The sequence below is a fragment of the Ursus arctos genome, unplaced genomic scaffold (assembly GCF_023065955.2).
Source record: "Ursus arctos isolate Adak ecotype North America unplaced genomic scaffold, UrsArc2.0 scaffold_39, whole genome shotgun sequence".
NCBI lineage: Eukaryota > Metazoa > Chordata > Mammalia > Carnivora > Ursidae > Ursus > Ursus arctos.
This window is the reverse complement of record NW_026623055.1, coordinates 104,662-127,668: the sequence shown is the minus strand read 5'-3', so window position 1 is coordinate 127,668 and position 23,007 is coordinate 104,662. Positions and strand designations below refer to the sequence as shown.

At 49.4% G+C, this 23,007-nt stretch overlaps 1 protein-coding gene across 1 annotated transcript in view; it reads right to left on the bottom strand.

The window, feature by feature from the left end:
• Positions 1-2,096: 2,096 nt before the first annotated feature.
• LOC125282178 (small G protein signaling modulator 1-like) overlaps positions 2,097-23,007 on the bottom strand; it is a 56,957-nt gene continuing 36,046 nt past the window's right edge. Inside the window, 10 exon segments of the mRNA XM_057306480.1 lie at positions 2,097-2,275; positions 6,711-6,793; positions 8,720-8,844; positions 10,787-10,948; positions 10,950-11,362; positions 11,365-11,374; positions 12,725-12,793; positions 14,276-14,458; positions 18,351-18,479; positions 22,032-22,177. Of these exon segments, the coding sequence (XP_057162463.1) occupies positions 2,097-2,275; positions 6,711-6,793; positions 8,720-8,844; positions 10,787-10,948; positions 10,950-11,362; positions 11,365-11,374; positions 12,725-12,793; positions 14,276-14,458; positions 18,351-18,479; positions 22,032-22,177 (1,499 nt within the window).

Below are 23,007 nucleotides of genomic sequence, written 5' to 3'. Positions count from 1 at the left end.
TCAGGCTGGAGCAACATGGCCCTCCCATGTGGTCTCACCACCACCCAGTCTTCCCCCTGGATCCTGGGTCCCAGACCCATGGGGGCATTTCATACCATCTTGGGCACCAAAGTCCTCCCGGCCAGGAATCTTCTACCATGAGATCCCCCCTGACTGAGACAATCTTCTCTCCTCCCCTGCCTCTCCCCTTCTCCCTCCCTCAGGCTTTCCTCCTCTGCCCAGCCCAGCCTGGCTAATTCCACTCACACTTTAGAATCTCACCTTTCACTTTACTCCCACGGGGACATTTTGCTGATTGCCACCTGCCCCAGAAGAGGTTATACCCTTCTGTGTATTTACAGCATTTCTCCACAGCACCACACTGGTAATTAAAGAGTTGTTTAGTTATTGTTAAGTGGATATCTGCTCTCCTAAACTATAGACTCCCAGAAAGCAGAAACCTGTGCCTGGCTTTGCACACTGCCGCTGCCTCCCTAGGGCCCAGGGCAGTGCTGGTATTAGCAGACACTCAATAAATATTTGTGGAATGAATGAACCCTCAACTCAGACTGCCATGTGGATGAGAGTTGTAGCAGAGCCCCTTAGGCACCTTTGCAGAGCCTCGAGGCCTCATGAGTCCCGGATCCTGCTCTTCATGGGCTCTGAGGATGATGGTCATGCATCCCAGTTTGCCCAGACCAGCCCCAGTTTACGCCTGTTGTTTAGACATAATTCACGTGTCCCTTTCACTCTCAAAGGGGTCCTGGTTTGAACTTTAAGAGTGGTGCTGCCCACGTGCCTCTTGTCCCCAACCCTGGGGAGGTCACATGAGTGGGTGGAGCCTGGCGTGTAAGGGAGCTGGACCCCCAGCGTGAGACCAGACCCAATACCTGGATTCTTCCCCTTTCTCACTGCCGAGGGGACATCTCAGGGTTTGGCTGGGGCGGCCCCTCAGAGGCACGGTCCCGTGGACTGGGACATCAGTCGTGATTAACAGCGGCAAGTTCCCTGCTATGGACTCCCCTGCCGCCCTCCTTTTTATCCCTGCTCCCTCTTCCTTCTGCCTCCAGCCTTGATTTCTAGAGAACCCAGGCTAAAAACCAGGACTGACTTCCACGGGGCCCCAAAGGGAAGAAGTAAATCTGGAGAGTGGGAGAGAGTAAGTATGAGAAGACGCACTTGGGCTCAGGAAAACACCTGCCAGCACCAAGTACGTGCTTGTCCCTCTTCAGAGGTCATGAGTTCCCTGTCATCAGAAGTGTGGGCATAGAGGCTATACACTGTCAAACAGAACACCATGAAGGTGCGTCCGGACCAGACCCACCTCAGCAGACTTCTAACCACCTTTCTGCCTGAGGCTCCCAGGCGCCCTCTTGGGGGAAAGGTAACCAATCTCAAGTACTATTGTGAATAGAGAAAGCAATTGACACGTGGGTAAACGGCTCTTTGGTTCAGAAACCTTCTCCAGAGAGCTCTTTTCCACAAAAGTTCTGGCTCGTCATGTGCCCAAATAAAGGTATAATGGCCAAAAGATCAAGGCTTAAAAATGATGAGAAACACAGATAACTCCCCAAACATTCATACCTGGCATAATGAGCAGGCACAATCCATCTAAAAAATTTGATCTTGAAGATCTCATTGGCTGACACGTAGTAACACGCTTAAACTTTTTTCTCAACTTAACAATTCTAAAGAAAGTCAATTTTATTTTTAAGTTAATTTGTTTAAAAGCTCCGAACATTCTTAGATAAAGTTCATATCAACCTCCCATACTCTCAAGCTATAGTTTGGGATGGTTTTCAAACGGGAGGTAACTTCCCTTCTCAGGGACGCTTCACTAAGCACAGTGTGGATGCCAGCAAAAATGCCACGTGGCTTCAGCACCTTGAACGTGTCGAGGAAGGGAAAGGAAGCCAGTCCTGATGGCGCCCTGGCAGCGACCAAAGCTGCCGGCCCAGGCGAGCACACGCATCCCCCCGGTAAGTCTACAAAAAGAGGCGCAGCCGTTCTGGCCACTCGGGGCTTGTGAACGTGGAAGTCGTCCGCTGCACCGGTCGGGGGAGGAACCCGGCTTTGGGAGGCGGTGTAGGCGGCCGCCCAGGATTCACAGAAACCATCTAGGCGTGACCGGACTCTGACCACAGCCGGAAGAAGGGCCAGCACATTCCTGCCAAGGGGACCAAGAAGTTAGGCCGGGGGTCGGGACCCTCGGCACACAAGCTCCAGTGCCAGTGCGGGGGCCTGGGGTGCTCCGTGGGGAAGGCGAGGCGCACAGCACTCAAAAGAGCTGCAGTGACTTGACAGGGAAAAAGAAAGGGGGGGGGCAATGCGCGCCTCGGTGCCTTCGGTGGACACACGGGGCACCCAGCACCCTGGATAGAAGGCTCACAAGAACCCTTTCAGAGCCCCCCACTGTGGCCTGCGACCACGGTCCCCGGCGGGGCCCCGGCTCAGATTAGCCCCGGAGCCCAGGGAAGAGAAATGTGTAGGTGGGACCCAGCAGAGGCGCCAGTGCGAGCAGCTGAGGAAGGTGCACAGGCACCGCCGTCCCCCCACGAGCTTTGGGCATGTGCCCGACTCATTTTTTATTCATATACACATTTGCCATTCACAAGGGATATGTCCTAAAGCCATCTAGAAAGCCCCCACAATTCGTGCGCAGCGAGGGGAGGCGGGGGCGGCGGGCATCAGCCCAAGCGCTCACTGGAACAATTTCGCGAATCAGCTTTTCCTTTCCCTCTGTGGAGGGTGTGTTGAAGCTGTACACGACGAGGCCTGGAATTTAACTTGATTGCAAAATTCAACTTTTGCCCACTCATTGCCCTCCTCACCTCCGTCACCAGATTGCTTTTCAAGGCCAGTTCTCACAAATGAACCACGCGCATTTCGCGTTTCAAGCATTCACGGGAGCAACCCGCAAGAAACCGCAGGGCAGGACCCAGCCTTCCACCTCCGTTCTCCAGCTACGGGGCCCTCCTCTTGCCTACACCTCGGACCCAACTTCTCAGTGACATCTCTATGCCGCTGACCTTTGCACCTGTTCTCTGTCCTGGAAAGAACAACGCCTCTTATTGCATAGGATTAAGCTATGGATATTAGTAAATGTTCAAAAAACCAAGCGGAAACCACCTGATGCTGGGGATGGTCCTGGCCTCAAAGGATGGCGGTCAGAATTTAGAGCTGAGAGGAAGACTTAGGTGGCCCCTCACTTTACTCCCATACTCACAGGGGTGAGAGCTGAGGGGGTCTAGGGGACTTGCTCCCTTGAAGAATACGTAAAAAAACTTGCCCAAGGATGCCCGCTGGTTAGTGGTAGCAGTGGAACTAGAATCCAGATCAAAGCTTGTCCCATGTCACGGGCTCCCCATGTTTACATAGCATGTGAGAGCACATTTACAGCGGCACTTGGAAACTTGTGACTCTAGATGCCTTCCTCTTCAGTCGCTGTCCCCTAAATGACAGTCAACCACATTCAACAAGCTATGAAGCAGCGCTCACCGGGCACTTCCTATGTGCCAGGCACTATGGAGAAGGAGTCAAAGGAAGGACAAGCTGTCCCACTGCTCAAGAGCTTACAATCTAGTTGGAGAAACAAGACATTTGTCCACTAGAGTTTACTGAGTGGCCATGTGCCAGGCACCACTGGCGTGAACTAAACTAGACCTCACTGAGCTTCCCACCCAATGGGGGAGACAGGGCAAAAAGCAGACAAGTAAGTAAGAGGAGTCAAAGCGGAGCTCATGAAGGGTGGTGTGGTGGACAGTGTCTGCACCACTCTCAAAGACTGGGGGGCGGGGGGCTGGATACCATCTCTTCTCTGAGGTGTGATGTGTGAGTTGATGCATCTCGTAACCACAAGGGAAATGGTCCAAAGGAAGAGCCTTCCCAAGCAGAGGGACAAGGAGGCACAGGTTGACATGCCCCACATACAGGACGAAGGCCAAAGGAGCAGGTAACCCAGGAGAAGAAGAGTCCGAATTGAGCTCAAAAAGTCAGGCACAAAGCAGACCACGCAGAGCCCTTAAGCGCAGGTGGGGAATTGGGATTTGGTGTAGGAGAAGGGCGTCCTCTGACCTTCCAGGCACAAAGCTGACTGAATAGGAATCGGCATATGTACTGCCACAAAGACTCATGCCACGTCCAGGGGAGGGACTGCGTGGAGGTGAAAGAAACTGGTGAGGGGGCCGAGATTCCTGCCCAAGGGAGCAGAGCCAAAAGTGTCAGAAGTAAAGCGCAGGCCCGTCTGATTTCTGAAATGTACAACACGTGTTTATTACAGGCCTCGGCAGAGAAAGGCAGCTTTTTATGATCCCGAGTCAATTTTGCATACAGGAGCTAAATATACAGGCAGAATAATTATTTTCACTTTTTGTTAGAGGTGGTAGCACACGGGAGAGATTGCTCCTTTGGGAAGAAGAGGAACAGCCTTCCAAAAGGTGAGGAGGGCAAGTGCAAAGGCACTCAGCTCTGGGGCCCTGTTCAGGGTGGGGGCGGGGGTGGGGGAGAACCGGAGAGGTGAATGCACTACCTGGAGTTCACCGCCAGGTTTCCACCGAAATGCTATCCGCATTAGGGTCAGCTTGTCCATTTGTACAAAAAATGCAGCTGGGATATCGATAGGGATCACACTGACTCTAGTCAATTTGGAGAGTACTGCCGTCTTAACACTACCAAGTCTTCTAATTCACAAACATGACATGTCTTTCCATTTACTTAGATCTTTTAATTTTTTTAAAGCTTTTGTTTATTTGAGAGAGACAGAGTACGTGAGCAGGGAGGAGGAGTAGAGGGAGAGGGAGAAGCAGGCTCCCCAATGAGCAGGGAGCCCGACATGGGGCTCAATCCCAGGACCCTGAGATCATGACTTGAGCCGAAGGCAGACGCTCACCTGACCGAGCCACCCAGGGGTCCCTAGATCTTTAATTTTGTTAACAGTGTTTTACAGGTTTGGTATATAGGCATACTTGTTTTATTGCACTTCTCTGATACCGCTTTTTTTTTTTTTTTTTTTTTTTTACAAATTAAACGTTTGTCGCATCGAGCAAGTCTATCAGCACCATTTTTCCAACGGCATTTGCTCACTTTGTGTCTCTGTGTCACATTTGGGTAATACCTGCACTGTTTCAAATGTTTTCATTATTATCATGTTTGTTACAGTGATCTGTAATCAGTGATTATGACTCGCCGGGAGCGCAGATGATGGTTAGTATTTTTTTTTCTTTTAGCAATAAAGTATTTTTAAAATAAGGTAAGTACATTATTTTTCTAGACATAATGCCACTGCACACTTAACAGACTACAGTGTGGTGTAAACACAACTTGTATATGCGCTGGGAAATCAAACAATTCATTTGACTCGCTTTATTGCAATATTCGCTGTATCACAGCAGTCTGGAATTGAACCTGCGAGTCTTTCACTTCTTCTGTTAAGTTTATTCATAAATATCTTCTAAGATGCTATTACAATTGGAATTGCCTTCCTAATTTCGCTTTCGGATTGTTCAACGCACGTGTATAGAAGTACCACTGACTTTTGTATATATATCTTGTATCTTCCAACCTTGCTGAACTTTTTTATTAGCGCCAATATTTTTTTTTGGGGGGGGGGAGGGAAGCAGGAGAGGAAGAGAGAATTTTAAGCAGACTCCATGCCCAGTGTGGAGCCTGACACAGGGCTCGATCTCACAACCTGGAGATCACGACCAGAGTCGAAATCAAGAGTCAGATGTTTAACCTACTAAGCCACCCAGGCGCCCCTCCAATACTTTTTTTCTTATTTCTTGGGATTACTATATGCAAAAATCACATCATCTGCAAATAGATAGTTTTACTTCCTTTCCAGTATGCTACCTTTTATTTCTTTTGCTTCCCTAATTGTCCTGGCTAGAATCTTCTGTAGCAAAAGTGGACATCCTTATCTTTTTCCTAATCTTAGGAGGAAAGCATTCAGTCATTCACCATTGAGTATGAAATAGCCGTAGGTTTTTCTTAGGTGCCTTTTATCGTGTTTAGAAAGTTTCCTTCTATTTCTAGTTTGTAGAGTGTTTTTAACATGAACGGGTGTCGGATTTGGTCAAATGCCATTTCCTCATCAATTAAGATGACCATGTCATTTTTGTCCTTAATTCTATTAGTATAGTGAATTACATGGATTCATTTTCATTCGTTGAACCAGCCTGCGTTTCTGGGATAAATCCCATTTGGCCATGGTATATAGTCCTACTATATCTTGCTGGATTCAGTTTGCAAGTGTTTTGCTAAGGATTTTTGTCTTTATATTCATAGAGGACATCAGTCTGTAGTTTTCTTTTCTTGTGACATCTTTGTCTGGTATACGTATCAAGGTACCAATGGGTCCTCATATAAGGAATGGTCTTATAGAGTGAGTCGGAACGTATTCCCTCCTATTCTACCTTTTGGAAGAGTTTGTGAAGAACTGGTATTAATTCACCAGTGAAGACATCTGGGCCTGGGTTTTTCTTTGTTCCCATTCACGTTTGTACAATCAGTGGCTAGCGAAGGCCTGGCGGGGTGTTGGGCACCTGGCGATAAGTGTTGGCTAATGTGGAACGAACTTTTTATTTTACTAGGACCTTGGTGTGGTCACCAACAGGTCCTCTGAGCACCTGCACTGACCCATTCCATGGAGTCACAAAATGAGGTTCACATCCCCTCCTCTGCAGTAGGGAGAAAATTGCACCCCTGGCCCTGAGTGGGGAGGACATACTCACCGTCATCCAGGATGACCAACAGTGGAGCCAGGAGGTCACGTATGCCCTGGACATAGCCGATCTCAATGTGCTGCCAGATGTAGCTTCAAGAGAGACAAGGGGCCCAAGGATGGCACTCACGACCTGTCTCTCCAACCCGCTCGTCCTCTCCCTCCTCCCTGACGCAGTTCCCCACCCCTCACCTGGACCACTCATTCCTTCAGCTCCCACCTTCATTCCCTTCCCCCATCTGACACGCTTCAAATATCCTATTCTCAGGCACCACGATGGCCTTCCTAAAGCCCAACTCAAAGCACCACATGTTCACAGGCCCCCCACTATGACAAGACAACATGCAAACCCCTTCACTGGGGGTACACGGCATTCACTGTCTCCTCCCCATCACAGCCCCACCACCTCCTGGTACTTCCTCCTCTCAGGCACACATTCATGCCCCTGTGCTTTGCCCTAGCAGTTCTGTGCCTGGAGTTCCCATCTGCCCCCTTAATAATAACTAATATCTACTGAGCATTTACTGTATACTCAGCCACTAAAAATGTATTACACCATGAAATTCTCAAAATAATCATATGAGAAAGGTATTATCATATCCCGTTTTACAGATGAGGAGACTGAGGCCAGAGACACAAGTGACATGCATAGAGTCATACACCTAATAATAAATGGCAGAGGCAGGATCTGAACCCAGGTGGCCTCACCACAGAGTACATATATGCCAAGTGGTTTCTTGAGTCTCTCCTAATTTTGTCAAAGGCCATCTTGAATGTCACCTCCTCTGTGAGGCCTTCCATGATTTCTTCCAAGGCCATAACCCAGAAAAGGTTGGTTTATCCTTCCTTCTTCCCCAGCACCTTTTCATTTTAATGTAATATACTATATTAAAGTTCATTATATTTGTATCTCCTCAACTCAATTTTGAGAGGCAATGATTGCTTAGGAGACTGTAAAATAGAATAGTTAAGGGATAGTACTTATTAATAAAAATGAGTTAGAGCAGGGATTGGCACACCTTTCCTGAGAGGTCCGGATAATAATTATTTTCAGCTTTGCACGCCGTGCGTTCTCTGTCTCAACTACTCAACTCTGCAGAAGCAATCATAGAGACTATGCGAACGAATGGGCATGGCTGGGTTCTAATAAAGCTTTATTTACAAAAACGAGTGGTGGGCCGGATTTGGCCTGTGGGCTACACTAGTATAGCCCTAACCCTGAGTTAGAGCAGCCTGGAGAGATGCCCACGATGCATGATTAAGTGTATAAAGCAATTCGTAGAAGACAGAGTATTAATCCCATATAGATAAAATAAAAAAACATTAAAACACATATGTACTCATGTGATATTATATAATACACACTATATTATGTTATTTTACACATAAATATACACATGGCTTGGGAGGATGTTTACTCAATTGTTAGCAGTAGTTTCTTCTAGGCGAGGGGGCATTATGACTGGAGAGGGAAGCAGCTTCTCTTTAGACCTTAGGAACTTGTGGTTTCGCTGGGTGATTGAGGTTTTTAATAAGCCTGAGTTACCTTCTTATTTTAAGAAAGAAAATATTCAGTATGTAGTGAAAAGTAATGAGAGGCTCCAGGTCTTGGCTTAAGGAAACAAAGCACAAGACTCTGGAGCCCGAGAGACGTGAGTACGAGCTCCTGCTCAGCCAACTGCCCGCTGGGGGACGGGAGCAAAGAGCTGGCCTTCAACCTCCATCTCCTCCCCTGTGGACGGGGGTAACACTTCACCCCACGGGCTTGCTGTGAGGACGAGATGAAACAGTGTTTAGTGAAGGGCTCAGGAGAGTGCCTGTATACAGTAAGTGCTTAATAAATGCTCCCTGTTGTGATCATTGCTCGGATTGTTATCTTATTGTCAGCGTGGGCTGGTGTAAACGCCAGGTGGGCAAGGTGCCAGGGGCAGAGGCTGCCGTCCGGCTGGGCTCCCTGTGAGCCCCGTCTCTGCCACCCCTCCCGCCCCCCCCCCCCCGCAGACCTCCCCATCCCCCCACCTGCACATGATGTTGCACAGCTTCTCCAGGTTGGCGGGCGTGAAGTACCAGTAGTTGCGGTCACATCTCTGCACGTCCTTCTCGATGCGGTGCAGGTTCACCGTGTACAGGTCCAGGAGCTCCGGCTGCAGACCCAGGGGACGGGGAGGAAGGAACAGTTACACCCCAACTCCTCCCAGAGGTGGGATTCCAAGGGTTCTCCCTCCTCCCTCCTCGCCCTCTCCTGCTGCCACTGAAAAGCATGTCCTCTCCCTGGCCTGGGTGGGTGTTCGATTTCGTTTCTGTTGTTTCCCCCGAAAGCCTCTTTTCACTTTGTGGGATGGAAGTTCTTTTAGCTTTTCTCCCTTCTATAAAACAGAACAATTCTCTAAGGTGCACAGACGAATGGTCCCCGTTGAGTGGACGAGGGTTATAACCAGCTGGAGGGGCAGCGACCCTCCCCCACTGAACACCGGACAGGAAGAAGGGAGGAAGCGAGCGGGAGTCTGGTTCCCACCATATGCTGGACTTACTGCCTTGACCCCACCTGATGAAAAGGTCCAATGATATGGCAAGAAAAATACGGAACATTCCAAGGCCAAAATTTAACCCAGAAAGGCAAGAAAATACCAAATCTGGCTTCTGCCTTGAAGGAAGCTTCCAAATTGGCAAAACATAAGCTTGGGTTGAATGGTTTTGGGGTCTTTCTCCCCTAAGGTAAGGAATCTAATAAGAGACTTTCCTGCATGAAGGTGGGACCCCCTCAAAAGCCCCATCCCTGGTAAGGGAACCCCGGAAGAAAAACTAACATTTGGGTTCTCAAGGACAGCTGCCTGTTTTGAATCAAGGTGTCAGATGAACTGTAAAATAGATCTCTCTGGATAATTAACAGCTTTGAATCAGATTTACAACATACACAGGTGCATAATTCAAAAGCAAAAGTAACCTCCATGTACAGGTGGAGAAAAATCTAAGATGACAGCTATCCATTGGGAGCAGTGGACTGGGGAAGGCCACTGGAGAGACTTCGCGAGACATACAAATGAACAGAAAACCTCATGTGTCCGCAGTGTTCCAGGAGAGTTAGAAAACTGGCAGAGTGCGGAGGCTGGGGGCATGGAGTGATGACCCATACGTAGCAAACGTAGGAAAAGACAACAGAGATAAGGAAATCAAAATGCATCCGGGGAAAACAAAATTGTTTTTGTAGGAAAGAAAAAGAAATAGTGCTTCCTACGTGGTGTATACATTCTGTTGTTATACGAGTGTGAACAAGAGCCATTTAACTGAAATCATTGTAACTGTAGTGGATGGATGGGGATGGGAAGGTGTCACTTATGGGGCGAGGGTGTGGGTGTGGAATGTCTGGAATTGCAGAAAAAAAGAGGAAAAAAAGATCAAGAAGTAGCAATACAAGTATGTTATTTACGGACACAGGGGTAAACACCAGATAACTTGGGCAGAGTAAGTAACCATTATGACCTCTGGGGAGGGCTCCACGGGGGCAGGTGGGGGGCACTTCTGATTTCCTATTCAGCCTTGTCTGTTTGACTCTACAAACTATGGGCATGTGTATCTTAGATAGAAATAACAAGTTCTTCAAAGGAAAATGGAAACACAACTCCTGGCTCCGAAAACCTCCCGTTCAGTTGACATCCTTTGGCTTGGACCTTCTGGCAAGAAAGCAAACTTGAGGATTTAAAGGACGTTGGACCTGATCGTACGCCAAGATACTCATCCTCAAGGCTGCTATTGACTGAGAGGTCACCGCATGTCAGGCATGGAGGACCGGACTCACTAATTCTGAGAACAGCTCAAGAGAGAAGGTACTCGACTGATAGGGAAACTGAGGCTCAGAGACATGAAGTGGCGTGCCTCAGCTGGGATTGAACCTGGGGTGGTTTGAACAGCAGAGCCTGGTATGATATTGTCCTCCCTCCCAAAGGGGCTTTTCCAGTGCAGCCTCTGTGCCTGGGAAAATGTAACAGAGCAGAGGTCGTGCTGGGAAACTGAGGCTTGTGGGACACGCCCACCCTCCCACAGCTGTTAGGTGAGAACACGGAGTGGAGGAGAATCCTGGTGACTTACAGAGTAAGTGACGCCGCTGGAGGACACGGGTGATGCCTCGTTGTTGGCAGAAACGGCCACGGCCAGAGAAGCCAGGGCGGGGAAGAGACTTTCCATCTCGGGTTCTTCTGAGAGCTTGTCCTCACTGTCCACCTGGCTGTGCTTCTCCACCTCACCGCCCCCCCCAGCCCTCCATGGCAGCCCCCTCCACGGGCAGGGCCACGTCCATGCTGCCGGTGAAGGACATGAACTCGTCCATGCTCTTGTTGGCGAGGAGGTCGCTCTCCAGGCTGTCCTGCATGGCCAGCTCCTCATGGGGGGCCTCATCCCAGGAGGTGGTGGCCTCACTGCTCTGCCCGTTCTCCACGCTGCTGTCCCCAGGCCGAAGTGCCAGGGGGGCATTCTGTTGGGTGTCCATGACACTGTCTTCTGTGCTCAGGCTGGGCTCCGAGTGCTCCGAGAGGCCCGAGGAGACGTTGTGGGAGGAGGGATAGCCAGAGTCTGGGAAACAGGTGCCATTCACCAGGTTCCCATTGGGGATCTTGGGCTGTTTCTCCTCCAACCTGCCTTCTGCCTCGACTTGCTCCACTTTGTCACAGACTCAAACACCTGAAGACGAGGTGCACAAAAACAGATAGACAGAGAATGTCCCCTGTGGCCTGGTTCCAGCAGCCGCCTAAATATCCATCAGCAGGGGACTGGTTCAAATATGGAACATGCACGTGGAATACTATACAGTTGGGGAAAAGGATGGGGTGGAACCAGGTATGATACAAGCTCCCGCTGTGAAAAATAAAAAAAGTGACCTATTGCATGGAAATGCATAGAATAATCCAGAAATAAGGAAGCACTGAAATTGCCTGAGGAGAGAGTACTAGGGAATTCAAGTGGCAAGGAGCGTAACTTTCATCACACAAAATGATAGGCACATAGTTTTTAAAGCAAAAAATTGGTTAAAAACAGAAGGAACAGGCTAGAAACAGCATAGTATATCCACGTGCTTGGCTGTTACGGATTAATTTTCAAAAGTACTTTGATAATGTATGAACTACCATGGAAAAGCCTCCAGGATACATCTCAAAGATTGTTCTGTGGTTCTTTGTGTCCTGAGGTCAGATCCTATCAAGGATGTAAGACCATGTTCCAAGGGAACACGAAGTATTTCTTCTCTGTGTGTTTATGTCACCAATCTGATTTGCTGTTAAAATCACGTTTTTGGTTTTTCAAAATTTCTTCTAGATTCAACTGTTTTAAATTATGCAAAAAAAAAAAAATGTCCCTAACTCCAAAGTTGGAACTAGGAAACAAGGGCTATTCAGGGAAATGTAGCTTCTTTTCCTGAGCCCTCCCTTGACTCCTGCAGGCGACCATTCTGATTCATTTCTGGCTTATTCATCCATTGTTTTTGAAAATAGGTATATTAATATTAATATTCCCTCTTGTTATGCAAGAGGTGACATAGTACACCTATTTTGGGGGCTTTGCTTTTTTATTTAATATCACGTGAGACGAGTTAACATTTCACTGAATAAAATGGAAAGCTGTGGACCAACACACATGATGGCATTTATGTAGAAATTTTCAAAAATTACCAAACATTGCAATATGTCCTCTATATACCGTGTACATATTTCTGTGTACGTACAGGCAATCAGTAGGGTCTGACAGCACACACAGCAAAATGATGCTATTTCTAGGGAGGGCAAGTGGGTATTAGGAATGATCAAAGCCAAATTTAGCTTTTTCTGCAATACTTTAATTTTTTACAGGGAGAAGAGATTCATATATTACTTGTGTGCCTAAAAACTCCATTTTTAATGCTAGCATGAAAAGCTAAAACAAATAAACCCTAGGTGACCTATAGATGATGGACCTCCCATCCCTTTACTCCAGGTTGGAGGGAGAGGGTGGGTGGGGGAAGGGAAGGATGGGGAAGGGGCGGGGCCTCTGGAAGGTCACCTGTGTGCTGCTGCTGGAGTCACTCTGCAGGCGGACATGCTGGCGGCCTGAACTGCAGCTCTGGGAGGACTGATAGAAAAAGGGGCCGAGAGAGCAGGGGTGAGGCTGTATCCCGGCTTTGGGGCCCTGCTCTCAGCTCAGGCAGGGATTCTGTAAGTGCGGCCTCATCTCTATTCCTGACTTGGGCAGGTCCCTTCAGGGCCTCAGCCTCCTATCTGTACAATGAGAGTGGGGGGGGTATCCCTCTGCTCCCTGGAGCCTCAGGGCCACACAGCAGCCAGGGGACCCCAGTTCCCACTCCTGCAACCGCAAAACCCTACCTTTAATTGCCCTGTACTTGAGACTTCCGCCTACTATTTAAGTTCAACTCCCAGTGACTGGTTGGCACTAATGGCCTGATTTTTTTATTCCTTTGTCTACATGCTTTTGCCCTTAGAACTTCTCATTCCTGCCTACTCGGCTGCGAGGCTTGGCCCTGGGACCTGCGGCAGCCCGGGGATGTGAGCAACCTTGCCAGGGCAGACGTTTAACCAGCCCTCGTGTATCTCCACTTTGTCTATGATCTGCGTTCACTATGAGAACATGCCCAGCTCTGCCTGCTGGACGATGGGACATGTGGGGCACATCCCGGTCACCCCAGACATGACAGAGAGCCCAGCGAAGATCAAGAAACCTTTTAGCAGACCAGGCGCTGACAGCGGGCAAGAGTGAGCCCTGCCAGCCCCACTCAGAAGTGCTCCGCTGGGGCGCCTGGGTGGCACAGCGGTTAAGCGTCTGCCTTCGGCTCAGGGCGTGATCCCGGCGTTATGGGATCGAGCCCCACATCAGGCTCCTCCACTATGAGCCTGCTTCTTCCTCTCCCACTCCCCCTGCTGTGTTCCCTCTCTTGCTGGCTGTCTCTATCTCTGTTAAATAAATAAATAAAATCTTTAAAAAAAAATAAAAAAAAAGAAGTGCTCGGCTGAGCCAGACCCACGAGGACACATTCAGGGCTCATTGTCAGAAGTCACTGACTTTTGGTGGTCGCTTGCTATGCTGTGCAGCGTGACTGCTGGCAACCCGATGAGTGTGCCTCGCTGGGGAAGAGAATTAACCTTGTTCTCAGCTCCTTCTTTGGGCTGCCAAACCGGCGCTTCGGTGAGGGCGGAGAGGTGTGATGTGGCCACGGGAGCGTTCCCGACATTCCAGAACGCGGTGCTCAGCGCGCATGTGCCGAATATGTGAAAGTCGAGCGCTGTGCCAGGCGCTTTGTATGCACGATCTCACGTGAGCTGCACACAAACTTCCCCTATGCCAGTGGGTGTTCCCTTTAACAGATGTGGAAATTGAGGCCCGGAAGTAAAGGTGCTTGCTGGAGGCCCCGCAGCCAGAAAATGGTGAGGCTGGATTCCAATGCAGGTCTCTCGAACTCCAAGGTCACCTCCCACCCACATGCTAGGGGTGACAGCTCCAGACAGCCGTCACCGTCCCTACAAGAGCTACACGGAGCAGATCCCTGCCTTTACCGCCCCTCCCCCACCCCCGTGCTCCCAGATGGGTGCCGCCCATCACCTCGTTGCTGATGGTAGCGTCCCTGTGCCTCATCTGGTGCAGGTGGCCGTCCAGGCTGGCCCCTGACGAGCATTTGGCCAAGGCAGCCGCGTGGGACTCCCGCTCCCTCTGCCGCACGATCGCCTCACAGCCCAGCCATTCGGCCATGGTCTGCGCATAGCACGCGTGAATCTGCTCGTCCACCTGCCGGGGCAGAGACAAGGTCAGCCCTGGGGAGAGCCAGCCCAAGCCAGACGAGGACACCAGCTCCGACCTGGGAGCCTGAGCCCCAGAGACACCCCAGATGTCATGGACATCCAACGGACACCCACTATGTGCAGGGCACCGGCTGGGCCCTGAGGGTACACAAACGTGCGCGAGGCTGCATCTTTCTTTCAATGTTCCCTTCCTCCCTCCTATTCATTCATTCATTCATTCATTCATTCATTCATTCACACATTCAAATATCCGTGGAGCCAGGGAGCATACTAAGCCCAGGGCGTACTGAAGTGAGAGGACTGTTTCTTTCCTTTCTTATTACCTTCTCTCCTTCCTCATTCACTCATTCACCCCTAATTCGGGAGGCACCTACAATGTGCCAGGTACCCACTCCACCACCCGTCCACCCTCCCCCCCCCACATTTACTGAGGGCCTCCCACGTGCCCTGTGCAGGGCCAGGTGCCGAGGATACAAAGATGAACAAAACTGACCCCTCCCTTTACTTACAGGAGGACTACAGATTTCAAGCATTTCCCTTGTGGCATGTCAGCGGATGGGAGGGTAGCTGGCCTTGTTCCTGATACACGGCCTGGGTAACCGAGGCTCTGAATCAGCCCGGCCTCTGGGCACAAGTCGGGACAGACAGGCTGATCTAAGTAAGGGTGTGGACAGGCATGAAGACAGAAGGCAGGGAACTTGCTCCGTGTCCAGGTTGGGAGGGGTGGGGAATCCTTTAGCTATTCAGGGCTTCCAGAGAGAGACTCAGGGTCCACCCTGCCCAAGGCCTGTCCTCCCTCCCACGGACTTCCAGAAGATTCATCCCAGCATACCTCCCCATTCCCACTGCCTTTCTAGGCTAGGTTTCCATGACCCTGCACCAGGACGACCCCAGCAGCCTCCTTCCCGGTGCCTGCTTGTCCCAGCCTGGCCCCTCCTATGAGTTTACCCCTCAGCAGCCTCCTCTTTTTTCCTCCCCAGCCCCACCTCTCACTGTCACCCCCACCCTCCTGTCCTTTATGTGCCAGCCACCATGTCCACCATGCCCTTCCCGCCCCTCCCCACACAGATACACACACACACTGCATTATGCACGAGTCTCCCCTTGGGCTTAGCTCTGGCTGGCCCCTGTTCCTAGAGGCCCTGCCTCACCCCCATGGCCTGGAAAGAGAGCAGGTAAGCCTTCTGCCTGGTAGAGGTGCCTCCTATGCGCTCTTACAACCCTGGGTTTGCCTCCATCGGACTCTGCACGACCCCCACTAACCTGGCAAGGACCTCGTCTAACGCACCGCTGGGTCCCCGGTCCCAAGCACAGGGCCTGGCACCCCAGAACGCTGTTCCTGTTCACCGGGAGCCCAGCAGGCAAGGGGGTGAGGTGTGGCAGGGGCCTCCCGCTATTTCCGAGACGATTTCAGACAGTTCACTGGCATGGGGTCTTATCATACAGAATCACGGTGTGATTTCTATTTTCAGCTCCCCTTTAACTTTTCAGATTACGGGGAAGGTCAGTCTGGTGCTACAGTGTCTTGAACACCTCCTATCACACTTCAGAAACCCCCTCCTGACAAAGAGAGAGCTGGCCTCAGGCAGGCTACGGCATCTGCGTGGAACTGAATTATGTCCTTTTGTCATATCCTATTTGTTTTTATGGTTTCCTTCTATTACGCAAGTCATGTCAGTTTTCCATTGATGGCAGGGATACCAAATATCTTTTTAAATAAGCTATATACATAGTGAGTCAACTTACTGACAAATGTATAATAGCACAGGTGGTACTCGGATATGGAATGTTAATACCACCAGGTTTTAAGAACTTAGTATGAATAAAAGAATGCAGAATCTCTCGATAATTTTTATATTGACTACAGGCTGAAATGGTAATATACTGGGTATGTTGGGTTAAATAAAATGTATTATTAAAATTACTTTCACCTTGATAAAATGATACAGACCTACCCATACACACACACACACACACACACACGCACACACACGCGTGTGCACACACACGAGATACTGCAGAAGCTGGTGAAGTCCTAGTGAGGCCTGTAGTCAAGGGAGCTCTATGGTGCCCACGCTAACGTACCGGTTTTGATAATGAGCTACTGTTCTAGGCGATGCTTCCATTGGGTACGGCAGGACCTCTTTGTCACAGTTTTTGCAACTTCTTGTGAACTTATCATTTGTAAAAATATTTATGGGCATCTGTTCCTTTCTACTTTCTGAAACAGGACTACTAAAGCATTAACCGAACACTCAGGATCAACGTAGGTGCCCCGGTGTGCTATCGGCTGGAGACGACTCACAGCAGGGTAGCATTAGACCAATGCAACGGAATGGGAATCCACACTAACGGGCCCAACTGATTGCTGACAGGGACACAAAAGCAGTTCAGTGCAAGAAGGATGGCCATTTTGTCGAATGGGGCTGAAGCCGCTGGACGTCAAAGGCAAACAATGAACCCCGACCTCAACCACTCCCTGTATACACAAAGGAACTCAAAATGGATCACAGACATAAGTGTAACACGTGCAACTATAAAACTTTGAGAAAAGAAACATAAGAGAAAATCTTCGGAATCTAGGGCTAACTAAGCAAAACGTTCTTAGACTCGACACCAAAAGCTCAATGTACATGAGGAAAAATTGGTAAACTAAACCTCATAAAAAATTTAGACATTTGTTCTGCAAAAGCCCCATTAAGAGGATGAAAAGACAAGACACAGACTGGGAGAAAATACTTGCAAACCATTTATCCAACAGAGAAGGAATATCTGGAGTGTATTAAGAACTCCCGAATGCAACAGTAAAAACCCGAACAATTCAGCTAGAGAATGGACAAACGACGTGAGCAGACACCTCACCAAAGATACCCAGATGCCAAGTAAGCGTGTGCAAAGATGTTCACTGTCACTGGCCATTTGGGAAATGCAAATTAAAACCACAATGAAACCTCCTTGACACCTGTCTGAGTGACTAACGTAAAAAACAACAACGAGACCAAAACTCCAGGGAGGGTGCAGGTGTGGCTCACTCGGATATTGCGGGTGGGAAGAGAACACAGCTCAGCCGCTGCAGAAGCTGGACAGTTTCTCCCAAAACTAAGCATGCATAGTGTGCGTCCCAGCATTGTACCCTTGAGCGTTTAATGATGACTTACACTCCCACGAAAACACGAATGTTCACTGCAGCTTTCTTTGTAATAGCCCAAACCAGGACAAAACCCACCTATCCGCCGACAGATGGATAGTCAAACTGTGATTCACCCAGGCCGTGGGACACCATGGAACTCTTGGCCATAGAAAGGACAGACTGCCAGGGGATTATGCTGAGTGAAAAGGTCAATCCCAAAAGGTTAGATACGACATGATCCCATTTCTACAACATCGTCCAAATGACAAAGTTGCAGGAAGGAGGAACAGACTGGTGGTTGCCAAATGTTAGGCCGGGAGGTGGGGCTCAAAAAGGGTAACACGAGGACCCTGGTAGCACCGGAAGTGTTCAGTATGTTGACTGGGGTGGTACACACACACACACACACACACACACACACACACACACACACACACGTCAATGCCCTGGTTGTGATACTGTATTATAGTTTTGTAAGATGCTACCATTGGGAGAAATTGGATAAAGGATATGCGAGACCCTTCTGCATTATTTCTTGTAACTATGTGAATCTATAATTATCTCCCAAAATAAAATTTTAAGCAATGGCATCTGTGGCTTGCATTGTATTTCTACCGGACAGCCCCGCCCTGGGGTTTCCTGGCTCCCCCACGTTCCCCTGCCCCATCTTGGTCCAGCATGAAACCAGAGCACCCCCAGCCCCACCTTTTGCTGCCAAAGACCCCACTGCCCATCAGGGGCAACCAACCTCCTTCCTTTCTGCCTCTGTCATCCCGAACTGGTAGTGGCCCAGGAGGAAGGGCCACACAGCCTTGCGGATCTCTGGCTGGATGCCGCCATAGGAGATGAGATGTAGCAGCTCCCGTTCCTCGTAGCTCTGTGGTAGGTGGCAGGAAGTAAAGGGTTGGTCAACAGAAAACCAGAAGGAGGGCTCCGTGACCTGGCAGCCCTACTTCTCAGACCTGGCCTTTAGAGATCATGCTGTGAATAAGCAAAGCTGTGTGTACCGGGACAGCCATCCTGGCATCATATGGGAAAACCCCCAACTGCCCGCTGACAGAGGAACAACGGATCCCTACATGGGAACACCACATCAAAAGGGCAGGAGGAGAAAGGGCAGGACGCGCATCCGTGAGAACTTACACAAAAAGATGTTCAAAGTGTATTATTAGGTGGAAAAAAATCCCAAGAGGCGGAACATATCTAGTGTGAACCCATTTTTTTGCAAAAAATCCCAAAAGGTCAGTATAGAATGAACGAACATTTCTACTGAATTTTTAGTCGATGTTGTGCATTGTGTCGATATGGCAGCATGAGTTCAAAGTTATTAACCTTGATTCAGCTCAAAGAAAATTGCTTAAAAGCAAATCAATCCCAAATGAACATTTCCAGCTGGTTCTTCATGCACTATGACTCCTGTGCACACTAAGACGACTTTAACAACTGTTTGCTGTATTGTCCAATAGATTTACTCTCTTTTCAAAAATTCACTTTCAGGCAAAGACTTTGCAGTTATAATTAGTCATGCTGGGCACCCAGCAGGCCCAATCTGTTCATGTTTGTGTGTGTGTGTGTGTGTGTGTGTGTGTGTGTGTGTGTATGGAAAGTACCAATGACTACTAGAAAGCTACTCTGAAGGGTAGTAGGGTTCTGTTTCCTCCTATCTCTTTACATTCCAAAATTACAAGCATATGTGACATTTTTTAAAAGTAAGCTCAATGCCCAGCATGGGGCTCAAACTCACAACCCTGAGATCAAGAGTCACATGCTCTACTGACTGAGCCAGCCAGGCATCCCACTGATTTTACATCTTAATGCACGTCTTAGATGTACCCAACCACAATGGCAAAACCAGCCATTCTTTTGTCTTTGTTGGAAATTTTAACTTGTATTCTGCAGACAGCCTTGTCAAAGCTGCTTAAAATCCGAGAACTATTTGTGTCCGAGGCTGTAAACGCTTCATTAAAAAGCCACCTGCTTGGGTCCTGGAGCCCACAGCTGGACTCCATTTCCCAGCCTCCCTTGCAGTTAGGTGTGGCCACGTGATGAGGCGCTGGCCAATGGGATCTGGCAGGATGTGCTATAAGCCATTTCCAGGCCAGGGCTTTAAAGGAGCAAGTGTACTCCCTTCAGACTCTGCATCCCCCCATTAACCCTGGAGGATGGTGGGGCCATGAGAATGAAAGGCCCCTGAACCTCTGGAGGGAGGACAAATGCCCACTCGCCAGGAATGCCCACCTAGGACTCCTCACGGAGCAAGAAACATACCCCATGATGTCAAGCAACTGAAAAAGTGGGGACATTTGTTATACTGCTGCTCAGTCCACCCTAATACAACAATGCAACCAAGAAGGGTAAAAATACGGCCCATTTGTGAAAGGACTGCAAAAGTGTTAGACGAAAATTTTTCATTTTTGACTAATTTATTTGATCAACCAACTTGTACTTAGACTAGTACCTTCCAAACTGGGGGGATCACTGAAGCGTTTGGGGAACTTCCAAAAAATATAAATTCTTGGGCTCCACTCCCAGAGATGCTAAATCAGTAACACTGGAGTGGAGCCCAGAAGTCTATATCTTTCGAATTCCTCAGGAAATGTGCACTCTCCCAGGCCCCCGGGGATTATGAACACTGTGACTTTTTTGAGAAAGTAAGCTGGCATATCTATTTAAATTTTAAATGCGTATCAATCAATTTCTAGGAATCTACCCCTGAAATAAAAGCACTAGGCAGAATGGTATGTGCTTATGAAGATGTTGACTGGAGCACTGTTTGAAATAGTTTTTAAAAAGAGAAAGAGCCCCGTTGTCTATCATTAGGGGAAGATTTGAATAAATTATGGGCTACTCATCTGTGAGGTGTTAAGGTGCTAGCATTTAGGACTTCACCTACAGATCTGAAAGACCTCTTTTTTTTTTTTTTTAAAGATTTTGTTTATTCGACAGAGAGAGAGACAGCCAGCGAGAGAGGGAACACAAGCAGGGGAAGTGGGAGAGGAAGAAGCAGGCTCATAGCGGAGGAGCCGATGTGGGGCTCGATCCCAGAACACCGGGATCACGCCCTGAGCCGAAGGCAGACGCTTAACCGCTGTGCCACCCAGGCGCCCCTGAAAGACGTCTTTGATATAAACTGAAATTGTTGCTTAAAATACAAATATAACATCACCTCATTTTAAAAAAATAAGAATTACAGACATATCTATGTAGACATATCTATGAATGTATAAGCACCAGAAATATACATTAGGGTCTCTACATAACTGACACTATTCATTAACTCAGGCGATCAGAACGAACGCATTGTGGCAGAAAGAAGGTAACTAAACAATTTTCGTTTTATACACCTGCATTCTTCCTTGTTTGAGTTGTCCCAGTAAGCAGGCATTCCTCCTGTTGTTCAGAAAAACAGCTAATTTTGGCCAAAAAAAAATGTCAAATAACCCTTCTGTTTGTCCAGGTTTGGGAACCAGTTTGTTTCTCCCAGAGTCCCCCAGCATTCCCAAATCAATACACAGGATAGCACCTTTCCCCAGCGTGGCGAAGCCAGGCCCTCCCCAGGGCCCGGGTGGGAAGGCACCCGGCGGACTGAGCCACCGCGTTCGTCCCGCGTGGAGAAATCAGGTCTCTCTTCTGAAAGCCTGCTGCTGGCGGCAGTGAGACTAGTGTCTATCGAAATCGATTCTGCCTTCCACACCAGCCATGGAGGCACTTTTCCAACAAAGGTCCCTGTGGCCCCACACATTTGAGGGATTGTTCCATATGCTCCCCCCCCATCCCACCCACCCCCGTTTCTTGAGACCGGCAAGTGTATCAGCCTAGCCAAGGTTCTAGGAAGTGCTGCAGGGTACAGAAAAGTTGACTCATCTTGTTTCCCAAACTCTCCGACCGTGAAGCTTTTTTCCACCGTAAACACCTTCCTTGTGGGGACATTTGCCTTCTGATAAGAAAATCTTAGAAATCTGTCTCCGGGTGAAATATCTAATGGGAGGATTCTCTGGCCCTGAGGCAGAGGGGCACGTGGCGGGCTTTCCTCCGCCCAGCTGCCTCCTCTGACTTCACTACCTCCGTCACTCTAAGTAGTTCAACTGTGCTGTAAGTTCCTTCCTGCTGGGGACTTAAAGCACTTCTTGCACCACTGAGCATACAGCTGGTGCTTAATAAATGCTTGGTGATGGATTCATTCTTACTCCTTCTAGATGAGAATATGTACTTTCCATCCTCCTTGATCCTCACCCTTACAGGCAGAAGTGGGCTGTGGGTCTTGGAACTCTCAAGAAGGGAAGGGCCTTTGCGTTGGGTATGCAGAACCCAAAGGTGTCATAACAGCCTCAAGTCCTCACAAGCAGGTGGGTCTACTGCTCAGATAACCAGACGGTCCCCCCACAGGCTCTGTCTGCCCCACTGCAGACCGAGCCAGGCCAAGCCTTACTGTGCTGTCCTGAAGGTACTGCTCCCAGATCCTGGCCGTCAGCCCGTGCCCAGCATCACAGGGCGAGTCTGGAGACACGATCATGTGATTGACCAGGGCTGACAGGTGGGTCCTCACGGTGGACAGGTGTCTGCAGTAGGCAAGCCCTGGAGAGGGAGGGAGGGAAAGGGCCATCATCCACCACCCAACCCACCTTGCCTTGTCTCATGGATCTCAAAGCACTGCCCCGCCCGCAATCCCAGTGAACCCTCATGACCTAGAAAGTCCCACCATCCCTTTCTTCCAGGCGAGGAAGGGGCTCTGAGGGGCAAAATCCCTTGCTGGCCTGACTGCTTAATAGTTGGGTGAGCCTGGAGACGTCCGATCACCTTTCTTAGCCTGGGCCAGGGTGACATTATTTCTGCCAGAAGCCAAGGTATTTAATCCATGGGCAGAGGCCGGGAAGGGGCGGCAGGAAGGAGGTGGTAAGTGACCCCACAGGCTCGCTGTGCCTCTGGGTGCCTCCAATCTGTCCCAAGGGAGGAGAATGGCAGAGGTGGACGAATCTTGTGCAAAGTGCAGCTGGATAAAGAAGGCCCTGGGAGATGTACCTAGTTTGCTTTCAGAGATGGCTCTGCACTCTTAAAGGGTTTCCCACTAACCTGCTGCCCCTTACTTGCTCTGCCCTGGGCACCTGGAGGGCACAGTGCCTGGTACACAAGAGGCAATCAGCAAATGCCAGAGTGTGTTTGCTCTGCCTGTGCCCCCGCCCTCTGACTCTCCCTTATCAAGGCCCAGAGAGGACCCTTCTGGGGCCTGAGGACAGGCCCCTACCAGCAATGAGGAGGAGGAGGGGGAGGGGAAAGGAGGGGGAGGAGGAGGGAGTGACTAACACTTACACAAGCACGCACTACGTGCCAGGGAGCTGCCCGTACCTCACATACTTAACTCACTAAATTCTCATACAACCATATGAAACAGGTACTCCTATCTTCTC